Source organism: Aethalodelphis obliquidens, unplaced genomic scaffold (genome assembly GCF_003676395.1).
Source record: "Aethalodelphis obliquidens isolate GAN/ISIS:26980383/991018 unplaced genomic scaffold, ASM367639v1 scaffold5, whole genome shotgun sequence".
Taxonomy (NCBI): Eukaryota; Metazoa; Chordata; class Mammalia; order Artiodactyla; family Delphinidae; genus Aethalodelphis; species Aethalodelphis obliquidens.
In genome coordinates, this window is record NW_020837949.1 from 15,145,901 (window position 1) to 15,170,218 (window position 24,318).

General features: G+C 39.1%; 1 protein-coding gene across 12 annotated transcripts in view; it reads right to left on the reverse strand.

Moving 5' to 3' along the window:
• Positions 1 to 2,711: 2,711 nt before the first annotated feature.
• AKR1D1 (aldo-keto reductase family 1 member D1) overlaps positions 2,712 to 24,318 on the reverse strand; it is a 96,578-nt gene continuing 74,971 nt past the window's right edge. For 5 of the 12 annotated variants that reach the window (XM_027101795.1, XM_027101788.1, XM_027101787.1 and 2 more), the window contains 4 exons: positions 22,708 to 22,817; positions 21,858 to 22,023; positions 18,623 to 18,705; positions 7,425 to 9,412 (listed from right to left, as the gene is read on the reverse strand). In XM_027101795.1, the coding sequence (XP_026957596.1) occupies positions 9,316 to 9,412; positions 18,623 to 18,705; positions 21,858 to 22,023; positions 22,708 to 22,817 (456 nt within the window). In that variant the 3' untranslated portion in view covers positions 7,425 to 9,315. Of the gene's footprint in view, positions 3,223 to 7,424; positions 9,413 to 14,735; positions 16,107 to 18,622; positions 18,706 to 20,595; positions 20,856 to 21,857; positions 22,024 to 22,707; positions 22,818 to 24,318 lie in introns of those variants that run through there. The other 7 variants (XM_027101789.1, XM_027101794.1, XR_003431862.1 and 4 more) reach the window with 6 other exon arrangements.

Here is a 24,318-nt window from a genome sequence, read left to right on the forward strand (position 1 = left end):
TAAAGCTGTCAGTATTTCTCGGAATAACATGTAAATTGTATGTGATTCCAAACAAAATCCCAATAGAGCATTTGGGGGGGATCTATTTTTGATCTGAAGGGAAAAAATGTGATAATTACCAAGAAATTATTGAAAAAGAATAATAGGGAACACCTAACATATACTAAATATACTAAAAATATAAAGCAACAGTAGTTAGTAGTTTGAGTAGAATAAACAAATAGATCAGAGGAATAAAAAAGAACCCAGAAATAGACTTGTGTACATATGGGAGTTAAGTGTATAATAAATGGAACATTTAAAATCAGTGAGGAAAGGACGGCTCCTTGAATATATTGCATTGGGACTAGATTTCCATTAAAAATATGGTTATGACTATTCTGCATAGCAAATGCAAAAGCATTTTCAGATGAATTAAAGATCTAAATGCAAACACACAAAGCAACTAGAAATGATTAGAAAAATAGAGGTGATTTATATAATTTTAGGGTAAGGTAAAGAAGTCAGAATGTCTAAAGGAAAATACTGACAGATTCAACTATGTGACATTTTATTTTATATATGTTTTTCTTAGACTTTATGTACAGGGGGTTGAGTTAATCACAAGCCTCGTTTTATGGCACGTTAATATTATTAGGGAGTGTGAGGCACCTCTTTTGTTTTTACATATGTACATATGTATTTGTGTATTGTTATTTATCCCTTTTCATTTTCTCCTCTCTCTATATAAGTAACCATTCTATTTTTTTTTTTTTTTTTCGTTACGCGGGCGTGTCGCTCTTTTGGCCTTTTCAGTTGCGGAGCACAGGCTCCGGACGCGCAGGCTCAGTGGTCATGGCTCACGGGTCCAGCCGCTCCGCGGCATGTGGGATCTTCCCGGACCGGGGCACGAACCCGTGTCCCCTGCATCGGCAGGCGGACCCTCAACCACTGCGCCACCAGGGAAGTCCCATTCTAATATTTTAAATGCATATTCTGTGTTTGTATTGCTCTAACACGGATAACATTGCTTAGAATACATGCCTCTAATTATGTAAATTGTATCATTACAGATCTCATCTTGTTTCTTATTCTTTTATATTTTTCTCTCTCAGCACTATGTTTTAAAGATCCATATTGCTATGTTTACAGTTAGCCTGGTGCTTCTTCTGGCTGCATTAGTACTCTGTGCATTTACCGTATTTTTCTCATTCTCTCCCCTGCCATGGGCATCCAGATTGCTTCTGACATCCAACTACAACAAACAATGCTTCCATGAATATCCTTGTGCATGAAACCTTATGGACATGGATGGGGATTTCTTTGGGATAAATACTCAGATGTGGAATAGCTGAACCACAGGGTATTACAGACTTAATTTGGCCAAGTGCCAGATTGCTCTCCAAAATGGCTGTACTGGTAGAATACACTTCCATCAGCAGTTCATTAAGGCCAATATCCCCCAATTTTCCTAACAAGTATAAAATGATCTCATTAATTTGTTTACAAAGATATATTTTAAATGAGTGTCCTATAGACAGCATATATAGTTGGGTCTTACGTTTTTATCTAGTCTGACAATATCTGCCTTTTATTTTGAATTCTCAAACAAATGACATTAGATATAATTATGAATTTGATTGGGTTTGCATCTACCATCTTGCTATATGCTTTCTATTTTTCTGCCTTTTGAATTTACTGAATATTTTTTATTACATTTATCTCTACTATTGACTTATTAGCTCTGCAGTTTTTTTTTTAACGGTTGCTCTAGAGTTTTCCTCATGCATGTTTAACATAAAACAGGCTATTGTCAAATAACTTCATATACAGTATAAAAGCCTTATTATAATATACTTTCATTTCCCCACTGGGTAGCTAGCTGGCAGCTAGTATGGGGTCGGTCTGGATATTCTGTCCTTAAGAAGGCCAACTATGGGTATCTAAGAACTTCATTGGTTTATGGATTCTCCAGAAGAATTTGGGAGTTTAGTTATGGAGTACACACAATAGCTGTCTCTGTGTAATGTCTGCCTGGGTCCTTTGGTTAGCCCCACCCTTCGGCTGCACCACTTTCCTCACAGGAATTTCTCAGCTTCCCCCTTTTGGTCAAATGAGCTCCAAGTGAAACAGGTTTGTCCATAACGGGTTAGGCTCTTCTTGACACAGTCTTATCAGTTGAGTGTCCGCTTGGGATAATGGGATGGCTACACAGCAACATTTTCACACCTGGTTATTTTCACACCTGGTGGAGGAGGGCACAAAGGGATGAGGACAGCCACAGATATTAACAGAAAATTGGGAACGTAAAGCCTAGCAAGAAAAGTAGCTTCACTAAATTTAAATAAGCTGTTTTTGATGTGCCTGTCTTGATGGAGTATTTTAACTGTTATTTGGTTTATCATCAAAACTAAATTATGGATCATACATTGTAGTTTTTGAGACTTCTCGCCAGAGTAGAATCCTCATAGAAATCAGCGAAATCAGGACTTCCGCGTGGCGCAATGGTTAAGAATCCTCCTGCCAATGCAGGAGACATGGGTTTGAGCGCTGGTCCGGGAAGATCCCACATGCTGCGGAGCAACTGAGCCCGTGCACCACAACTCCTGAGCCTGCGCTCTAGAGCGCGCGAGCCACAACTACTGAAGCCCGCGCAGCTAGAGCCTATGCTCTGCAACAAGAGAAGCCACCGCGATGAGAAGCTGGTGCACCACAACAAAGAGTAGCCCCTGCTCGTCACAACTAGAGAAAGCTCCCGTGCAGCAATGAAGACCCAACACAGCCAAATAAATAAATATTTTTAAAAAAAGAAAAAAAAAGAAATCAGTGATATCCAGTGTCTTAGATCCTTTTTGATAAGTTTTGATATCAGGCTTTGTTTTAAATACTTTGGAAGGTTGGACAACAAATTTAACAGTTGGAAATTGATAGTGTTGCCCACAGAAAAGATTAACGTGAAAGGAGTAAGGAAATGGAGGTGAGATGATTATTAAACCTAAGCTCAAATGTAAATCCTATATCCTGATTACGAGTCTTGATTTGAAGGCCTTGGCGGGACACTGTCTGCACCCAATGTCATCTTGAGTCAGAGAATCTTAATTACAGAATTCACAGGAAGCTGTCTGCTTTGGTCGTGGTCTGTTTCTGGAGCCTTTTAGTGGGTTTCAGGGTCAGGCCTCTAGCAGGTTTGTATGGCCAGGTTGTAGAATCTTAAGTTCTTCTCTCTCCTTCTCCTTTTCCTTCCTGTGGTATAGTATATATAAAACGAATTTTATCATTTTAACCACTTTTAAGTGTATAGTTCAGGGGCATTACTCACATTGTGCAACCATCACCACTATCCCCCTCCAGAGCTTTCATATTCCCAAACTGAAACTCCATATCCATTAAACACTAACTCCTCATTCCGCCATCTCCCTCCCCACCCCCCTGCCCCACCATCCCCTGGCAACCACCGTTTCTGTGAGTTGACTATTCTAGGTACCTCCTCTAAGTGGAGTCATTCAATATTTGTCTTTTGTGACTGGCTTATTTTACTTAGCATAATGTCCTCAAGGTTCATCCATGTGATAGTGCTTCTAAACTAGTTAGTCTGTAGAGGTGTATCATTGGTTTCCCTTTTGGATGTGTGGCTGGCAGCTGCTGGGTATATAACTAAGCACATAAATGAGCTAAATAATGATACTCAATGAGATCAGGATGCATCAAGGCAGAACCTGTCAGTAGAGAACTCAAGCCAAGCCTAAAGGTAATTTTAGTAACAATATAGTGAGAGTTCATGGAGATTTTTTAAAATTTTTATTTATTTATTTTTGGCTGCCTTGGGTCTTTGTTGCTGCACGCGGGCTTTCTCTAGTTGTGGCGAGTGGGGGCTACTCTTTGTTGCCGTGCACGGGCTTCTCACTGCAGTGTCTTCTCTTGTTGCAGAGCATAGGCTCTAGGCGCGCAGGCTTCAGTAGTTGTGGCACGTGGGCTCAGTAGTTGTGGCTCGCAGGCTCTAGAACACAGGCTCAGGAGTTGTGGCGCACGGGCTCAGTTGCTCTGCGGCATGTAGGATCTTCCCAGACCAGGGATTGAACCTGTGTCTCCTGTATTGGCAGGCGGATTCTTAACCAGTGCACCACCAGGGAAGTCCCCATAGAGATTTTGAGATAAGATCCCATTATCATTCGAGGGAGAGTAAGCTTCTTTGGAAGCTGGGCAGTATTGACTTTAAAATGTCATTAGCTTGCCTTTTTCTTCTTAGAGCTTTGAAAATGATGTGGACTTTTCAGTTAAATGTGAATACTTTGCATACATTTAAAAAATATTTTACCTGTAAAGTGAGCTTTCACTGTTATTGATATTTCCAGGTGGGAAAATGAAATCTTTGTTTTTATATCAGCATGTTAGTCTTTTGGCAAAAGACTGCTTAAATTCAACCAAAATATTTATTTATAAATAATCATTAAAAAAGATATATCAAAGCTTGAAACAAAAAAATGAGATTCATTTGTAAATGTTCAAATGATTCACTAGGTAGGGGTTTCAGTTCTTGCCCTACAGCTTCAGTTTATTAGGGGTTTATAAAAATTACAAATAATGGAAGATTTTATCAATAAGGTTTTTTTCCTTCTAGAAACTAGATTACATAACTATCTTTCTATTGACTATAAATGTTTAGTCTCTTTTGGATGAAAACCAGTAAGAGTCACTAGTTTGCATAATAATAGAAAATGCATTTTCTTCATTGGTTTTAAGCTTAATAATGAGATTTTTTTTTGATGTTGGATAATCTCCAATAATTTTCTTGGGCTTCACAAAGAAGTTAGAAAACTCCTTTATTTTTGTAGCATGGCAAATTCATAAGCAACTTTAAAGGCATAATATCTACTATTAAGTATATAGATGTTAATTCTTTTTTTTTTTTTTTGCGGTATGCGGGCCTCTCACTGCTGTGGCCTCTCCCGTTGCGGAGCACAGGCTCCAGACGCGCAGGCTCAGTGGCCATGGCTCACGGGCCCAGCCGCTCCGCGGCATGTGGGATCTTCCCGGACTAGGGCATGAACCCGTGTCCCCCGCATCGGCAGGCGGATTCTCAACCACTGCGCCATCGGGGAAGCCCTATAGATGTTAATTCTTAAGCCTCTGGTAATGTGGCATGCTTGGGTCAGTTATCTGAATGGGATGATTTGTTAATAACATAATATTTTAAATAAAATATTTAGAAATTACCTTAAGTATTCCTAATACCAAATAAAATCATATTAAGATTGTCATCAGAGTTTAGTATCAAATTAGAATGAGAAAAGTTTAGGGTTTTAAATTGGAGTTACTACCCTAAAACATAAGCTTGACTTTTATCAATTAATAGTGAAAAGAGGCTTAGCATAGTTTGAAATGCCCAGAGACTGGGGGCTGTTGCTATAACACCTGTTAAGAAAGGAAGGTCTATTTAGGATCTGGCTTCCAAGAGAGGGCTTTTGAGATCTTTAACTATAGCAACCAAATTTTGTACCCAATTAACAGAGAAAATTAAAATGAGAAGAAACAAGGTCTACAGCTATGTTTGTCCATAAGTACTAATTATCTACTGTCAACTGAAATAAAAAAAGCACAACGTGAGAGTTGTGAGTTAAGTTTTACTTGGGATAAAATGAGAACTATAGCCAGGGAGACAGCCTCTCAGCTCTGAGGAACTGTTCTTTCTTTCTTTCTTTTTTTTTTTAACATCTTTATTGGAGTATAATTGCTTTACAATGTTGTGTTAGTTTCTGTTGTATAACAAAGTGAATCAGCTCTACGTATACGTTTATCCCCATATCTCCTCCCTCTTGCGTCTCCCTCCCACTCTCCCTAACCCACCCCTCCAGGTGGTCACAAAGCACCGAGCTGTTCTTCCTATGCTATGTGGCTGCTTCCCAGTAGCTATCTATTTTACATTTGGTAGCATATATACGTCCATGCCACTCTCTCACTTCGTCCCAGCTTACCCTTCCCCCTCCCCGTGTCCTCAAGTCCGTTCTCTAAGTCTGCGTTTTTATTTGAGGAACTGTTCTGAAGAGGTAAAGAAGGAGGTCAGTATATACAAGATTTTAGCGAAGGGGGAGACGTGCAATCAAGCACACATTTTGCTGGAAGTTTACTGCTATTCATGAGGAGCAGATGTCTCTGTTAATGATTTTAGTGCTTTTCTGGATATGAGAAGATGTAAGAAATTAGGCTCATAAAACCTTCTTCTGAAAACATCTAACTATCTGAAGGCCTGTTCTGCCAGTTTTTCCGTGATCTCCGCCCTGAACCCCTTTCGGGGTGTGCTGAAGGACTGCAGTGGCTAGTGACCTAATCCCTGTAGAGGCAGATGGTGAGCAACAATTTTTCATCCACACTATCGTCTTATCAAATTTTAAGTTGGCAAAAATATTCATGTATATTTTCATTTAAGGGCAAGTTCATCCTTTAATCTGCTGATTGCCATTCTATAGTTTTTGTAAAAATAAGGAAGAGGGTAAACTAATATGTTTAGTGATCAATGTTTTGTCTTTATCTTACCTAGAAATTTTTCAGGTACCCAAATATAACTCAGTGATTAACACAATTTAATATTAGTTTAAGTATTTAAAAGTAAGGATTTGGATATTATAATTTATGCTGACACATTAGTCTATATGATTTATAGCATTGTAAGAATCCCTCTTATAAAGAATTACCTATTATAATTCAATTTATTTTGACACATAATTTTAATATTTTATAATCTATTATGAATTGGCTTATTTGACCATTAAAATCAGTAGAGGAAATCTAGAAAACTCAAATTAATTAGCTTTTTTTATTAGAAAATAAACCCAAGAAAATATGCTAAATAGTATTATACTGGTAAAATCAGAGAAAAGATAGCTATTTCTAAACCAAAAGATTAAACCAGTCTAATTTATCCAAGGTATCATCTTATTATATAAAACTTTTCCCTATATAACTATGTACCAGTTATTAAAATTTTTAAGTTTTTTAAAAACAATTTTTGCTCTTGACATATTTCCAAGTAACCAATTATCATAAGCTTCTCTTAAAACATTTTTTTCTGTCACTACCTTAGCAAGACATTTTTCCCCCTTAGAGACTACAAATAAATCATAAAAAAGCAAAAAAAAAAAACAAACCTAGAAATTTTTGCATTTTTCTTCAGATTTATATTAATATTTGATATATTAATGTTGTTTCACTAGATAATTGGAATAAAAACTTGCTCCATTAAATTTTAATAACTCTTATAATCTAGTTTATTAATTCTTCCTGGAGGTAGATAAGACATATTTTTGGTCAAAATGGGAGGGCTTCCCTGGTGGCGCAGTGGTTGAGAGTCCGCCTGCCGATGCAGGCAGACATGGGTTCGTGCCCCCGTCCGGGAAGATCCCACATGTCGCAGAGCGGCTGGGCCCGTGAGCCATGGCTGCTGAGCCTGCACGTCCGGAGCCTGTGCTCCGCAACGGGAGAGGCCACAACAGTGAGAGGCCTGTGTACCGCAAAAAAAAAAAAAAAAAAATTATAATATGGGAAATTTTACCAACTCTTGTGCAAGCTAGACTTGCAACGGTGACAAAGCAGGAGACTCTAATATGGAAATGGCGTCACTATTAGGAATATTGATCAGTTAAAGAAACAAAGATATAATTATGTACCAGCAGGACCCTTGAGGGAGAATCATTATTGGAATCTAAGTAGTTTTATAATTTTTTTCTATAGTAGCATAATCTCGCTGTTTTTTTTTTTTTTTTTTTTTTTTTGTTCAGTTTCTATGTCCCTATGATGATGGCAATCTCCTCCCTTTAGTCTCTGGAGTAGGGCAACACCAAAACAAAAGGGTCCAGATGATTGCAACATGAATGATGGTCTATCCTGTTGCTGAATGGCCACTGCTATGTTGCTGCTAAGGTACTTTATAGTCTGCAGCTGGACCCCAAGGGGTGAGTCAGAGGCCTCAGGCCTCATCAAAACCTGGCAGAAGATGAGAAACTGCCTCACTGTGGCCTCCTTCTTGGCAGATAGGGCACTGAGTGAGAAACGGCCTGGTAGCAGCTCCTCACATGCCTCCAGCACACTCTTGTTTTCAGAGGACCCAGGATGTTCGGCCAAGACTCAGATCAGCTGCAGATCAAGCTTTGCCTAAGTGCCTGTGTGGATACGTGCAAGATCCTTAGGTATTAGCCCAGAGCTGTTCTTTAACATTACTCAGTTAGAAACCTGTGTTTAGGGGCTTACCCCAAAGGAAATACGTGTGAGGCATTCCTGGCAGGGTCTACCACCTGGTCAAAATGCAGTTTCCAGTTTAAAAAGCCTGGGAATGGAGGTGGAAATTGATGGTGCTAATAGGTGCAGCTGTGACTGATGACACCTGTGTATATGGGCCGTCCTTTTCATGCCACACACCTTTGAAGAATGCTTCTGGAATTTTGAATATCAGCAGTGCATTTGGAGCCTCGTAGCTATATGGTTCTGCCTCCTAGACTACCAATTGCTCAAGGCCGTTTTAGGCAAAGCCCTGTTGCTGTCTTCTTTGGAGTTGGCTGGTGTAAACTGTGTTCTGCTCTTGTTCCTCAGTTTTCCATAGTTCACCTTAGAGTTTAACTTTTCTTTCAGAGGCTTCGTGCCCAGAAGGCAGGTGGAGTTGGCAAGAGGAGACAACCGGTCTTATGGCTTCCATGATGATTGCTCATGTCATTGGCTTCTTTGCCTCCCTTATTAAAAGGAAACTACGAGCTTCTACCTGACATAGTCTTATAGGTGAGGACGAATCTCTTCCTCTACCCATCTTAGGTTCTCCAGCTGGAGCCCTGTAGATTGGACTGACAAAAGACAGATTAACAAGAGAAAAACAAACAGAAGTTTACAGACATATGTATTCATGCATGTTACACATGGGAGTTCCCAGAGATGAGTAACTCAAAGGCTTGGTTAGAACTAGGTCTTACATAACTTCTTAACAAAAGAGCAATATATTTTTTGAGAAGTGACAAGACAAAAGACAAGGACTTTGAGTCTAGGGGCAGCAAATCATGGGAGGACAAATATATGGGAGACTAACAGAAGATAATAAGGTCTAGTTAGCAAAGTTTGTTATGTAAATTCCTCTGGTCCCATCTCCAGACTGATAAGGATCTAAAGTTGTCTCTAGCAGTTCAACTTTTGTCCTTCCTGGTAGAGAGGGAGGAGGGACACTTTGTAAGTTTATTTCCTCCTTTTAGGCAAATCGGGGGAAGACAGATTTCTTCTATCTGTTTCTTCTCAATTGTCTTCAGCACAAAATAATTCTTAAGCCCATGTGGAGTATTTTGAGGTAGTAAAATCTGTTCTGCTTCAGTTATATATGCTGGTTCTCACATGGCCACGGGTAGCCTTTAATCCTCCCGCCATTGTCACTTCTTCTCCGCCTCCCCCACTCCACAGCTTTATCCTGGAAGTAAATGCCAAAATCAGCTTTGCTCTTTTCTTTTTTTAATCCTACCTTTTGTGTGTTTTTTTGAAGTTTCCCAGGTTGTGATCTGTTTCTCCAGTCTCAATATTGAGTTACCTGCTCTCTTCTGGAACAGTATTCACTTTGATTAGAAAGAAATAGGTTTCAGCCTGAAGAACAAACATGGCCGGTTTCGCTGGTGGTGCAGTGGTTAAGAATCCGCCTGCCAATGCAGGGGACACAGGTTCAAGCCCTGGCCCGGGAAGATCCCACATGCCACGGAGCAACTAAGCCGGTGCGCCACAACTACTGAGCCTGAGCTCTATAGCCCACAAGCCACAACTACTGAGCCCATGTGCCACAACTACTGAAGCCTGCGCACCTAGAGCCCGTGCTCTGCAACTAGAGAAGCCAGACAATGAGAAGCCTGTGCACTGCAAAGAAGAGTAGCCCCTGCTCATGACAACTAGAGAAAGCCTGGGCACAGCAACGAGGACCCAACACAGCCAAAAATAAATAAATAAATAAATAAATAAAACAAACAAACATGGCTTTTGGGAGCCCCTCAGAACTGTTTGTATAGAGGGGATAGTCCTGTCAGATGTGAGGTCATGGGAACTTCTACTATTATTGTTTTATTCTAAACTTGAAGCATGTCTAAAATTGCTATTACCTTTGTAGCAGTTGTTTCCGGCAAGTACGTTAGGCTACTGTGGTCTACTCTTACTTCTTTGTCAATCCAATTACCTCGGCTTTCTTATCTTAAGGATTTGGGGTTCAGTGATGGTACCCTTTCTTTATTTTAGAGAGGTGCTATAGACTTAGTCTATTTAATTGGCTCTCTGCTTAGTTATTTCAAGAAATTTGGGGGGACTTCCCTGGTGGAACAGTGGTTAAGAATCTGCCTGCCAGTGCAGGCGACACGGGTTTGAGCCCTGGTTCGGGAAGATCCCACATGCCACACAGCAGCTAAACCTGTGCGCCACAACTACTGAGACTGCGCTCTAGAGCCCGTGAGCCACAACTATGGAGCCCATGTGCCACAACTACTGAAGCCCGCGTGCCTGGAGCCTGTGCTGCGCAACGAGAAGCCACTGCGATGAGAAGCCCGCGCACTGCAAGGAAGAGTAGCCCCCGCTCGCTGCAACTAGAAAAAGCCCGCGTGTAGCAAGGAAGACCCAAGGCAGCCATAAATAAATAAATAAATAAATAAATAAATAAATAAATAATAAAGAAAGAAATTTGGGACAAGAATGAAAGTAGATTACCAGCTTAATCTAATCTTTCAGATTGCTTCTATTTTTCAATGGTGGTCTGTTATTAGAGCAATTTTTCTCTTGACTCATACTGAAGAAATTATTTTTTTTTTAATTTATTTATTTATATTTGGCTGCCTTGGGTCTTCTTTGCTGTGCACGGGCTTTCTTTATTTGCGGCGAGCGGGGGCTACTCTTTCCTGCGGTGCGCGGGCTTCTTATTGCGGTGGCTTCTCTTGTGCAGAGTGCAGGCTCTAGGCATGCAGGCTTTAGTAGTTGTGGCTCACAGCCTCTAGAGTGTAGGCTCAGTAGTTTTGGTGCACAGGCTTAGTTGTTCTGCGGCATGTGGGATCTTCCCGGACCAGGGCTTGAACCCGTGTCCCCTGCATTGGCAGGTGGATTCTTAACCACTGAGTCACCAGGAAAGCCTGGTTTCCTGCATTAACTTATTTTCATTGGGGCTCGCTTGCCCATGTGTTTTAAACTCAAATACTAAAAGCATGGCATCCATTAGCAGTTTAATAATCTGAGAAAAGATAAAATACACAAGAAAAAAACATAGCTGGACAGTTTGTTCAAACTGTCCATGTAAAAGGTGGACAGTTTACTTCAAGCACTATAAACAAGGCTAAATGGATTAGTTTTCAGTTATATGCAATATATTGAAATTATGGCATTAGGAATCGGCACATTTTAACATCTATCAAGAAAGACTCTTCTGATAGCAGGGTTTCTCAATCTCAGCAAAAATTACATTTCTTTGTTGTGGGAGCTGTTCTGTGCATTGTAGGATGTTTAGCAGCATCCCTGGCCTCTTCCTACTAGATGCCAATATCACCTCTCCCCACCCCCACCAGTTGTAACAATCAAAAATGTCTCCAGACATTGCCAAATCTCTTAACACCTAGTTAAGAATCACTGTTTAAAAGAAAGAACCACTCACTCAAATAGCTCTTCTAATACTAGATGATAAAAATGTATAACACAGGATTATATGTCCGTTATATCCAACTCAATACTTTAAAATAGAATGTATCTTGTCACAATTCCATGAAATGTTGAAAACATTGACTGATGATATCTGAGCTCAGCATGATTAAAAGTAGAATATAAAAGCTAGAAAAAAAGCTCTAACACTAGAAATTAAACTAAGACAGGAACTCTTGTAAACAACGATTAAAGAAGAAAGCAAACCCCAAACTCAGAATATCTGTAAAATTACAAAATCGACTTAAGAAATCTTAACTAAAACAGTACTCAATGGACAATTCATTATATTCAATGTTTATATTACTATACAAGAAAAACTAACAAAAATCAATGAAATAAATATTCAACCTAAGAAGTTAGAAGTCTATGGATGAGTTATAAAAAACAGACAAGAGATAAGTAAAAGAAAATGAGATATGAATGAATTAAGAAACAGAAAGACAGAAGTAGTCAATGAATTTTCTTTCCTTTGGGAAATTTGGTCTAAATGAAATCCAGAAAAAATAAAAAATAACTTGATAAACCATTAATTACAAAACAAGACCATAGACATACAAAAGAAGAATTGCAAGAGGGAGGTGACCACATGTTTAGGAAAATTAAAGGAATTGGAAGAGTACGGGCGTGTATGAGAGCTCAGGGACTTTTGTTTACTGAAATATCCCAACTGCCAAGGATAGAGCCTACCATAGTGGCACACAAAAATCTTGTTGACTAAATGAACAAATATACCTCCGTATGCTAAATATGTGACATTGATAAATTATAGAAGAAGATAAATTTGCAAAATTGATTTGAGATGAAATAGAAAATGTACAGGCTCTCTATTGACAGAGAGGCAATTCTCAGGTGAATTCCACCAATATTTTAGGAAATAAATCATTTAAATTTAATTTGTTCTAGAGTGGAGAGTGTGAAAGAAAATCTCACTCTCTCCTTTTAACAATGAAAGGAGCACAATTTGATAATAGAAACTAAAGAGTATACACAAAACTACACAATAGTCTTATATACGAATGTCAATAAAAAATGCTCAATAGTACATATCAAATAGCAACACACACACACAACACAGTTTAAAAACATATGTTCAATCATTTCCACTAGCTGCTCCTCTCTGACCAACATGTGACCAACTTCAGCAGGACATAAAGTGAGGGCTACCCAGCTCCAAATTGTCCTTTGGCAATTTTATCTCTTCCTGACAACCCCCAAGACAGAATTAAAGGGGCCCTCATGCTCCTAAGGATGCCACATAGTCTTTGTAGGAAGATTTACCAATGGCCAGATTTAAGGGGGGACCTGAAAAGTCCATGTACTTTTGTCAAGACCACTGCTACTCCCACCATACCTCCCACCATATTCTGCATTTCAGCTCTCAATCTAGCTAAAATACCAGTGCCCAGAGGAGATTATCCTATCCCTCCTCACCCCTTGCCCCCATCAAGAGAAGTGAGAACTTGGGGATTTGGTATCTGGAGGTAGAAACATGGTGGGTACAGTTCAGATTCCGGGAGGGTTCACATGCAAGGACCAGGGCTCCACAAGATATCATGATTTAGTTACTAGTTTGGAATGGTCAGAAATTGAAGTCACCAGTGAAAGCTTGAAATTTTAAGGGAGTTCCAGAGAAATACCAAGCCTGGGAAATATAATTTACCTCAACCTTTTACATTTCCATAACTGTGGTCATGAAGTGTGCAGCACGTCGCAGTGTTGAAGCCTGCAGACTTGGGATTGGTGCCTATGTGCCTCTTGTGGCCTCTTCCAATAACCTCTGTGTCATTATGGAAGACAGTGCCTGAGGGAGGTCTTCCAAGGAGAATAGTCAGTGATGGGCAAACAAAAAACATTCTGCGGGCTGGGGCAGAAAGTCCTTGCTCTTCTGGTCCATGTGTTTTTATGGATCAGTGGGTACGCTGTTGGCCTCCTCTCCTTTTCCAGGCAGGTTATGTAACTATTGATGTATCTTACTCCATATTCCATTAGAGGCCTCTGATTAGGAAAGAGATTGATTTGGGTTAACAAACATCTTTGGGGTTGCAAAAGTCCCCAAGAAGGTCAAAAATATTGGTCATCAATACCTGAGCTCAGTGAAGCATTGACTAAGTAAGGCCATTTTTACTGCTGGTGTCAGCTTGAGAGACTGGAAATCTTTACTGAGAGATGGTATATTTGCTTGCTAGGGCTGCTTGAACAAAGTGCCACAAACTGGCCACTTACATAACAGAAGTTTATTGCCTCACAGTTCTAGAGACCACAAGTCCGAGATAAAGGTGTTGGCAGGGTTGGTTCCTTCTGAGGGCTATGAGGGTGAATCTGGTCCATGCCTCTCACCTAGCTTCTGGTGGTTTGCTGGACATCTTTGTAAAAGCATCACCCTGACCTCTGCCTCTATCTGCACGTGGTGCTCTCCCTGTGTGTTGCCTGTGTCCAAGTTTCCCCTTTTTATAAGGATACCAATCATACTGGATTAGTGTCTACCGTACTCCAGTATGACTTCATCTTACCTAATCGCATATGCAATGACCCTATTTCCAAATAAGGTCACGTTCTGAGGTACTACGGGCTAGTACTTCAACATATGAATTTTGGGGGCATACAATTTATCCCAAAATAGTTGGGAAGCTTGAGAGGAATGAGAGTGAAGGGAGAAGTGACATGCAGAAACTCATGCAGACCAGGATCACTCTTTCCTGACCTTCTGTTTTCTGTCTCCAACTCTTTTTCCTCCATCTCTGTTAAGACTAAGACAGAATTCCCCTCTTCCAATCTTTAGAAATACATGTATACATTTCTCCTGACAAATAGTGGGACTCTTTTCCAATGCCTGTCTTTAAAAAATGGTTTGATAGGTGTGGTCCTTCTTCCACACCAGCCCCCTGAAATATTTTGAAGAGTTTTGACAGTAGAGGTCAGGACTTGAGTTTCTGTTCTTTCATTATGGTACTCCCTTTTCTTCCTATCTTCCCTATCTTCCCAGTGCTAAATGTACAGTAGGAATTCAACCAAAGGTCTCTAATTTAAATGAATTCAGATGATTCCCCCCACCCCAAGCAACAAAATGGAGATTCATGTGGTAGAATAAATCATCATTTTTATTATTTCTTGTGAATGAGATATTTTCCAGAGAATAGCATTATAAGTATTCATATTAGAATTATTGGAAACAATAAGTAGAGATCAATTTTTTAAAACGATAGTTTCTCAGAAATGTACGTTTTCAGATCATGGAAGATTATAAGCAATTGATCTTGGACAAACATAAGTTTGTTTTGATGTTTTGAAGTTTTGAAGCGCTCTCTTGCCCTGTGAGAGTGACTTAATATGAATGAATAAAATATACTGCTCTGGCTGGACTGAAAATAGGCACATCTCTACTATGGAATTCTAATAATCATTTTATTCACTTAAAAAATTTACATATAGTAAAATTATCAGTGTTCTTTTGAACTTGCTACTTTCTCAAAATTCAGTTATCCCAATAACTTTCAAAGTCTTAAGTCTAATGATTCTATAAAACCTCTTCTTTCAATATGTTTCCTAAAGCTTCCTTTTTATATGTCTTCTTTGAAATAATGGTCTGTGGACTATTTTACAATACAGGGTATGCAGGTTGTCTCAAGCCACTTTGCATAATGGTGGTCATATAATGAATGGGGGCAGGAGTTGCAGGCAGTGTTAGCATAGATCACTAGCTTACTGAAGCTCAGGCCCTTTAAAACATGCAAGAGAGAACAAGCAATTATCCATCTTTCAAGCTGGATAAAAGCTACACGAACACACATTGGATGGAAACAAACAACAATCAAATCAGTATGGCTTTGTTGACCGCTGTGGTGTTTAATTAGCTCTATAGTAAGACTTTTCTATACTTAGCCCTCTCTCTCTACTCAAGGTGAAGCAAATCACTTCCCTGTTAATAATGCATGTGTGGATCTTACCTTGGCTGTGTCTGTATTACAGTCAATGGTCCAAACCATCAAGACCACTGCCAGCACACTGGCATGGTCCAGCTCTCCATCCTTGCTGTTGCCCTGTTAACTGCTAAAGAACTCAGACTACCCATGGCAGCAGTATCCGAATTCATGTGTTATTTATCTTCATATGTTGCCTTTGAAGTCTTTTCTAAAGCCTAATATTTTTCTTTCTGAAACCCAGAAGACATTGATTTAATAAAATATTAGCTGATAATTTCCAAGTTATTTCAACAGATTTAAACCTATTTTTTTCCCCCCACATAGCTAAGTCAAAGTCACTTACACTACACAAAAGTTAAGTGTGTCTCCATCACCATTTCATCTGAGGATAGTAAACTCCTTTGATTTCCATAGCTGGAGGAACCACCCAGCCCAAAGTCCTGGCACACATAGAGGGAAAATATCTGTTGCGGAGCTCTCTGAAGTCAGTATTCATCATGAAATGGGTATTCAGGATGGTCACACCACCTGCCAAAACAATTCCCCCAAAGGGAAAAAGTTCACTTCAAATGCTGCATGGCTGTATGTGTTACTAGCATTCTTTGGTAACTTTACCAACCATTCCCTCTTTCTCTTACTCATTCCATTTCTGTTTCGTGCCCATTCTCCTCCCCTGTTTCCCCTTAAGCCAGCACCTTTTACTGAAGCCCCAGATAGCACCCTGGGTGTAAGTGTGGGGTGGGGGGATTGAGGGGAGAAGGCTAGTTGTCTCCACATTAACATTTTCTTAAAACAAAAGCACAGGAGGTGAGCAATACCTGCCTACTTACACACTTTGTCCCAACTTCTTCCTCCTTCTGCTCTCTTGATATAAACTGCCTCCCATTTCAATAAACCACATAAGCATTTCTCTTCAAAACTCTATTATGGGGCTTCCCTGGTGGCGCAGTGGTTGAGAGTCCGCCTGCCGATGCAGGGGACATGGGTTCGTGCCCCGGTCCGGGAAGATCCCACATGCCGCGGAGCGGCTGGGCCCGTGAGCCATGGCCGCTGAGCCTGCGCGTCCGGAGCCTGTGCTCCGGGCCACAACAGTGAGAGGCCCGCGTACCGCAAAAACAAACAAACAAACAAAAAAACTCTATCATGAATCAGTGTCAGTCTCTTCTCAGAGTTTTTACTTGCCCCTATCACTAGGCCTCCTGAGAGTTGAAAGTTTGAGATTTAGAAAGTTGATGACCAGCAAAGTAAGTTTCCATGATGATGATGACAGTGATGATAATGATGAAGCTACCTCTTAAATAAAAATGGCGAAACAGTCTATAGAAGGACTGGAGTGTGTGTGTGCCTGTACTGAAGCACACCTAAGATTTAGTTCTCTGCAAGTACTATGAGCTTTAAATCAAAATATAAAACAAAACCAGAGAAGGCTCTCAAATATCAAGGATCAGCCAGATGAAAAGCAGCAGAACCTTGGCCCAGCATCCCTAAATGATACATTTTTTTGATCAATGGGGCCTAATCTTTGTTTCTCCTTGCTGATTTTTCTAGTTATTTCCAGATGTGATGAGTTATTTTCCCAGTGTTGCTAGAATTAGGTATTAAAAATGTCAAAGGTCGGGCTTCCCTGGTGGTGCAGTGGTTGAGAATCCGCCTGCCAATGCAGGGGAGATGGGTTGGAGCCCTGGTCCGGGAAGATCTCACATACCATGGAGCAACTAAGCCTGTGTCCCACAACTACTGAGCCTGTGCGCCACAATTTCTGAGCCCGCGTGCCACACTACTGAAGTCCGTGCGCCTAGAGCCCGTGCTCCGCAACAAGATAAGCCACTGCAATGAGAAGCCCACGCACCGCAACGAAGAGTAGCCTCTGCTCACCGCAACTAGAGGAAGCCCGCGTGCAGCAACGAGAACCCAACACAGCCATAAATAAATAAACAAAATGTCAAACCAAATAATGTCACTAACCAACTGTAAAAAAACAAAACAAAACAGCATATTGGAGGATTGGCTATCTCTTACTATTTTTAATTTAATGATATTTATTCAATAGAAATAGTTTATCTTCAAGAGCTGTTAATTAACGTGTAAGGGTTAGTTCTGTGTTTGTGTTTACTTTTATGTTCTTGAGGCTAGGAGGTGCTTCTTGATTTCAAATAGTTTTTCCCCTGGAAAATTCACATTAGAAAGCTGTTTATTAATTCAGAAATTGATTCAGAAATTCAGTGTTAGCATAGTCCGCACTTTCTGACTCATGAAAAATAGTGGGACCGATAAGATAAGCGCCCAAACTATACGAACCATCTTAACGAGCATTTTCTAAATGCACACTCAAAGAGAAGATTGTAAAAAGAAGAATACTATCCAGGTGATTTCAAGAACTGGAAATATTAATGAAGAATGATTAAGAAGAAAAAATGTGGGTATGTATGTATACAAATATATACGTGTGTATATATACATGAACTATGTTCTTTTTTTTTATTTTTAAGGCTCTGTAATATTCAGAGAATAAAGGGTTACTTCAGTTGATAGTTAAATTTGGCAACACTTGGAAGGAATTTTGCTTGTGGGAAGTCAGACAATAGGTGAAGCCAGAAGCTCCAAATCTTATAGGCAAACATTTGTCTAAAACTCAACCTGGTGCTCTTTCTACTGCACTCTAATGCCTCTCTCCCAGGAATTGTTCTTGTTGACAGCTTTGCTCTAATTTGTGCCCACTTTGATTTCTAAGGAAGAAATAAGTATGTTGTTTGCATATCTGTGCTGCTGTTGTATTAACATAACGAAAACTGATTTAATTCTCCTCAATGTTTTTAGCCTGTGATGCCTTAACCTAACCAATGGGAATGTCATAAACGTCAAAAATATTCTTTTAAGCAAAAATGCAGGTTTGTAGGAAGTTCCTAATTCAGAACATGCTGCCCACCGGCCTTTACCCTTGTGCCTTCCATGGACATGGTCCCGGTTCATGAGAGCCTGTTGGTTGACGCTTGACAATCCAACATCACTGCACAGAACCTGATCAATGATCCCCCAGAACTCACATGAGCATTTCCACGAAGCGGACATTTTTATTCAGGTCTTCAATGTCCTTCATTTCTTCTTCAGTGAGAGAAAAGTCAAAGATCTGAAATAACAGAAACAAAAAAACAGACATTTATAATAGTAGAAGATGGGTCAAGCTTGGGATCAGGGAGTGAGGCCGGCAGTGGGAGCCCTTCAAAGATTTATGAACATCTCTGCAAATGTCTTAGAGGAGTTGGGCTAGTGCGGGGGGGCCACCCCACCCATGTGGAGGTGGAATTCTTTCTGCCCTTCGTCTTTAAGACAATCCTGCTGGGGACATCTTGCAAGAAATTTCAAATGTTCTGAAACAATACACATTCAGAACATCTCCTAAAAATCTAAAAGTGAAGAATTCTTATTATTTTGGTATAAGATGCTGAACTTTTGATTCTGGACTATGGCCTTCGTGCACTTTTTTTTTTTTTTAACAAAAATATTCCCTAGTCTCTAAATTTGCTTATGTATTTTTTTTAACTTTTAATTTGCTTTGGTTCATCATATTAATCCTTTCTCTTGTCATTTTTAGTGTCTCTTTATCTACCTTTTAATTCTAATTACTTTTTCATTGTTTTTTTTTTTAGCTTGTACAGTTTGTACCTTGGTTTTATAATTGTCCTTTATGAACATTTTAATAGTTTATTTTAGCTTATTTATATTTTTAACAGTTGATTTGTTTATAATTTCTATTATTATTTTATCTTTCTATCCCTTAACGTTTAATTTAGTAATTTACATGCATACATTTTTTTTTTTTTTTTTTGCGGTACGCAGGCCTCTCACTGTTGTGGCCTCTCCCGGACGCGCAGGCTCAGTGGCCATGGCTCATGGGCCCAGCCGCTCCGCGGCATGTGGGATCTTCCCAGACCGGGGCACGAACCCGTGTCCCCTGCATCGGCAGGCGGACTCTCAACCACTGCGCCACCAGGGAAGCCCTACATGAATAAATTTTAATTGTAAAAGTAATATATGAATATATGCTTTTTGTAAAGAAATGAAACACTACAGAAATACATGGACATGTATGGAGTAAAAGAAACAAAAGTGCCTCTTGATACCCACCACCCCAGTCCTATTCCCCTTCCCACAGATTCCTTCCAAACATTCAACACAGCAACAGCAAAATGCAATTGTATCATATTTCTATTATTCTGCAGCTTTATCTCATTCAAATAATATGTCTTGGTGATCTTTTCTGTCAAAATATATAGACTGACTTTATTTATTTAACTACTATATCCGTAGTATAGATGTAATATGATTTACTTAGTCATTCCCCCAAGGATTGTTTCCAAGTGGTCTTTTCAGAGCATTCTTTCCTTTGATTATTTATTATCCAAGAATTGGAGTTATGAGATTGTAGAAGGAAATTTATTATAACATAAAAACAGTCATGAATGAACCAGTCACTTATAAAAGAAATCCTTACAAGCTTCCTTTTTCTTTAACACCTTCCCGCACCTACTAGGGCTATTTGTCACATGACCTCACCTCCTTCAGCACAAGAATAGGGATGTAGCCTAGGGGACCAATCAAGGTATCTTTTTCATTAGACACAGTGATTATTATGGGAGTAGCCAATGACCCATAAAAGGACAAGCAGGGATTGATAGAGACAGAAGCCTTTATCTGTGATCATCTTTACTAAATGTGGGTAACAGATTAACCCATATTAATCTGTGTGTGCCACCATGTGGAGAAAGGGGGTGGGGAGAACTCAATCCTTTTATAAATCATTAGAATACCTGTGTCCAGTCATGTCTGACCTACCCAGGGACTTCCCAGTTATGAGAGCCAATAAATTATGTCTCTTTTTCTTTGGTAAATTTGAATTTCATTCCTTCATGTGGTAGCAAAAAAGCTCTGAAGATAATTGTCTAATAGCATGGATGTCTTCCCATGTCAGTACTTATATTTTCACTTTATTATTTAAAAATGGATATAAAAGCACACATACTGTGTGAATTCATTTATTTGAAATTCTAGGAAATGCAAACTAGCCTATAGGGATAGAAAGAAAATCAGTGCTTGCTTGGGATTGGGGACCAGGAGGGATAGATTATAAAAGGGCATGAAGAGACTATTGGAGGTGCTGGATATGTTCATTATCTTGATCGTGGTGATGGTTTCATGGGTGTGTACATATGTCAAAACTTTTCCAATTTTATACTTTATGTTCAGTTCATTGCATTTCAATTACACCTCAGTAGAGTTCTGTTAAAAAAGAAAAATAAATAAAAATGCCTATATACTGTTTCATTGTACAAATATATCATAATTTGTTTTACAATATCCTATTGAAAATTGTTTCCAGTTTTTTTTAGCTGATAAAGTATGCTGTAATAAACATCTGTGTATGTGTGCATGAATATGCAAATACATCTATGGGAAAAAGATTGTTGGGTCAATGGACATGTATGTTTGAATTTTGATGGATCTGGAAAAATGACATCCTTCTCCAAATCTTACATCATTTTATGTTTCTAATAGTATTATATGAAACTGCCTGTTTTCCCACACACTGTTAACATTCTGATTATTTTCCTATCTGAGGGGATAAATACTATCTCATTTTTATCTTTAATTATGAGTAAGACAAAAAACAACTTACTTTTGAAATTTAAATTATTAACTGATGGGTAACTGATTAACTCTACATGGTACTTCTCTATGGCTGCATTTACCTAGCAGTTTATTCTTTGGAAGTAGCACAGTAAACTAATCACTCCATTGTCTAGTGGCCTCTTTTCTCACCTATATATATAATGCTGATTACAGATTACTTATAGAGGAAATAAAGGGGGTTAGCATTTATGAAGTCTAAATGATCCTCTTCAATAATTTCCAAATTTGTCCCCAACTTTTTCCAGAGCCATTAAGAAGGTGGAAAGTTGACTGTTATGAATTTCCAATTTTATACCTTCTATTCCTGCTGTGCTGGTGGGGAAGGGAGTAGGTAGTGTCCAGAGTCAATAGGTAAGGAAACAGAAGAAATAAGGGAGCTAGATAGCCTACAAGCAGCAAAGAAATACCTGAATTACTAGGAATTGTCTCAAATTCAGCTAAAATTAAATCCAGGTGTGGGCGGAGGGGGTCGGGGAGCAGGTATAAAATAACATATGAAGGCATTGCAACTTTCTTAATAATCTGAACACAAAATTCTCTCTAAAAAAAATAATACCCTACTTTTTACATTTCCAGAAGCAGTTCTCTTACTTGAAAGTTTTCTTTGATCCTTTCAGGGTTAAAGCTTTTAGGAATGACAACCACTCCTCGCTGGATGTTGAAACGCAAAACAACTTGAGCTGCTGTCTTATTGTATTTTTTCCCCAGTGAGTTTAGAAGTGCATCCTTTAACAAAGGTGGGGAAGACACATTCACCCTTTAAAAAAAAAAAATCGAAACATGCATCATATTTAGTCCGAGTAATGAGAACCAGTGGTTTACCAATCACCCTCCTCCTCTGACCCCCATTCACCTGGTAACCTATCCAGAACACTTCAGGTCACCTGTAACCAACTTCTCTGAGTGCAGAGTATTCAGAAGACTTGCTCTTAGTCTGAGAAGATCAAGACAGGCAGATTCAGAGCTGCCTCTTCCAGACGGTAAATAATATTGCTTTGATGGATCTTATAGAGAGAATGGGGTTGGAAGTAGGCACACAGGGGAAGGCAAGAAGACTGAAGTAGAAGAAACAAAGGCACAACTCTTGGAATCATCTTAGAGTAGAAGAATTTCTACTTAAGTCTGTGGAATGCATCACAGTAGAAGTGTTGCCACTGAATACAGAGATTTCAAAAATTTTGGAATATGGCCATAGAGACTCTTTGTCAAATAATAAGGTACTGGTAGGCACTTCTACAGGTAGAGTCTAATCAATTATTACAACACCTCAGTGAGGAAGGTTTTGTTAGCTCTAATTTGCATATGTGGAGAATGACTTGAAGAAATTACTTCCTTAAGATCACACAGCTGAATAGAGTCATTTCAGTCAAGTAATTTACATTAGCCTCATACTCTACACCAAGGAAATATACTTCCTGAGGAGACAGACAGCATTACTTACCAGGATGGATTCCTAGAGGTCCCCAAAGGGCTGTATGCAATAATGACAATGTCATGTTGTTGGCAAAATTTCAAGAGTTTTGGCTGGGTGAAATATGGATGGCATTCAACCTATGTGGTTGCATTGGAGAGCAGAGCACAAAATTAAGGGCTTTTGGATGAATGCAATTTTATATAGTTTGTAAAAAGTTCTTCAATAAAATCGATTGAAAAGTATTCTGGATAGCAAGGCAAATCTTACATATTTTTCCCAACAAGGAAGTTTACATTGTTTATATATCGGTGAGATGAATTAAAACAAGGTTAGTGAGGTCACCATCTGTGGGTTAATCCTAAAATAACTGGGGAACAAATTCAATTTTTACAGCTGTCAGTTTAAAACTTTAAGTGAACAGATTCAATTATTTATAGTAAATATTCTAGCAAATACAGTTTTCCATAACAAACACGCAGTCTCAAGGTTCACATTACAGTCTTGGTAAATAGAAGTGACATGTTGCAGAAGCCCTCTGTCCCTCACTATCAAACATCTAAGAATATTTTCACAAGAGGTAGAGTGTGTATAAAACTAAATTTACAGATGAATTTTGTCTTCTTGGTGGAGAGTTCTTTACACCAAGTGTAGGCCTAGTTTCATTTTCTGTATCTTACTGACAGGATTCCTGCACTAAAAACACATGTGTCAACAAAAGTTCTTCTCAAAGTTTCTTCTTAAACACTATGGTAGTTTTTGACATACGTGTTTGCTTTCTTTTTAATTAAAATCAACCAAGTCTTAATTAAAATATTTTAAGTATATAATTATTATTTTCACTATCTAAAGTATTAAATACTTGACAAGTTACATTTCTAGAAGGCACAAGAAAATGCTACTGATGAAGTGGAAAGGTAAACTGGAACTCTTAGAGGTGGGTCTTCTTTCCTTTTTCTAATTTGATAAACTTTCTTTTTCCCCCTTGTCAGTTTCTCCCATTTCTTCTTTTTCCCCTGCCCCCTCATAATCTTGATCCCTCCTTTTCCCTAAGACACTTTTGTTTTCTCTCCCACTTGGGAACATTTCTTAATTCTAAAAAGTGACACACAGTGTCCACAGTACAGTAGTCCCTAGGTATTCACGTAGGATTGGTGCCAGGACACACCCCCCACCCCAGCAAACACCAAAATCCAGAGATGCTCAAGTCCATTCTATGAAATGGTGCAGTACAGTGGGCCCTCTATATTTGCGGGTTCTGCATCCATGGATATGGAGGGTGGACTGTATTTCTTTCCCTTACCCTCTCCCACTCCTAGCATCACTCTCCCCCTTTGATCTCTTTCTCATTTTCTATCTTATTGGTACACTAATCTTTTCAAACAATTTTTTTTTTTTTATCATGTCACGTCATCACTTAAAGACTAAGTGTGAATTCCTTACTTTCGTGCCTGCCTGCTTGCGCCAAACACATTTACTTTTCCCCACAGGGACTCCTTTCTAATCAGTTGGAGTGCTGTTATGGTCTCTGGCCTAAATATGTGTACGCACATGTGTATATAGCATGTGTATTTACCTATATACATATATATGTGTGTGTATTTGTGTGTGTGTATACATATATATATATAAACACAAAAT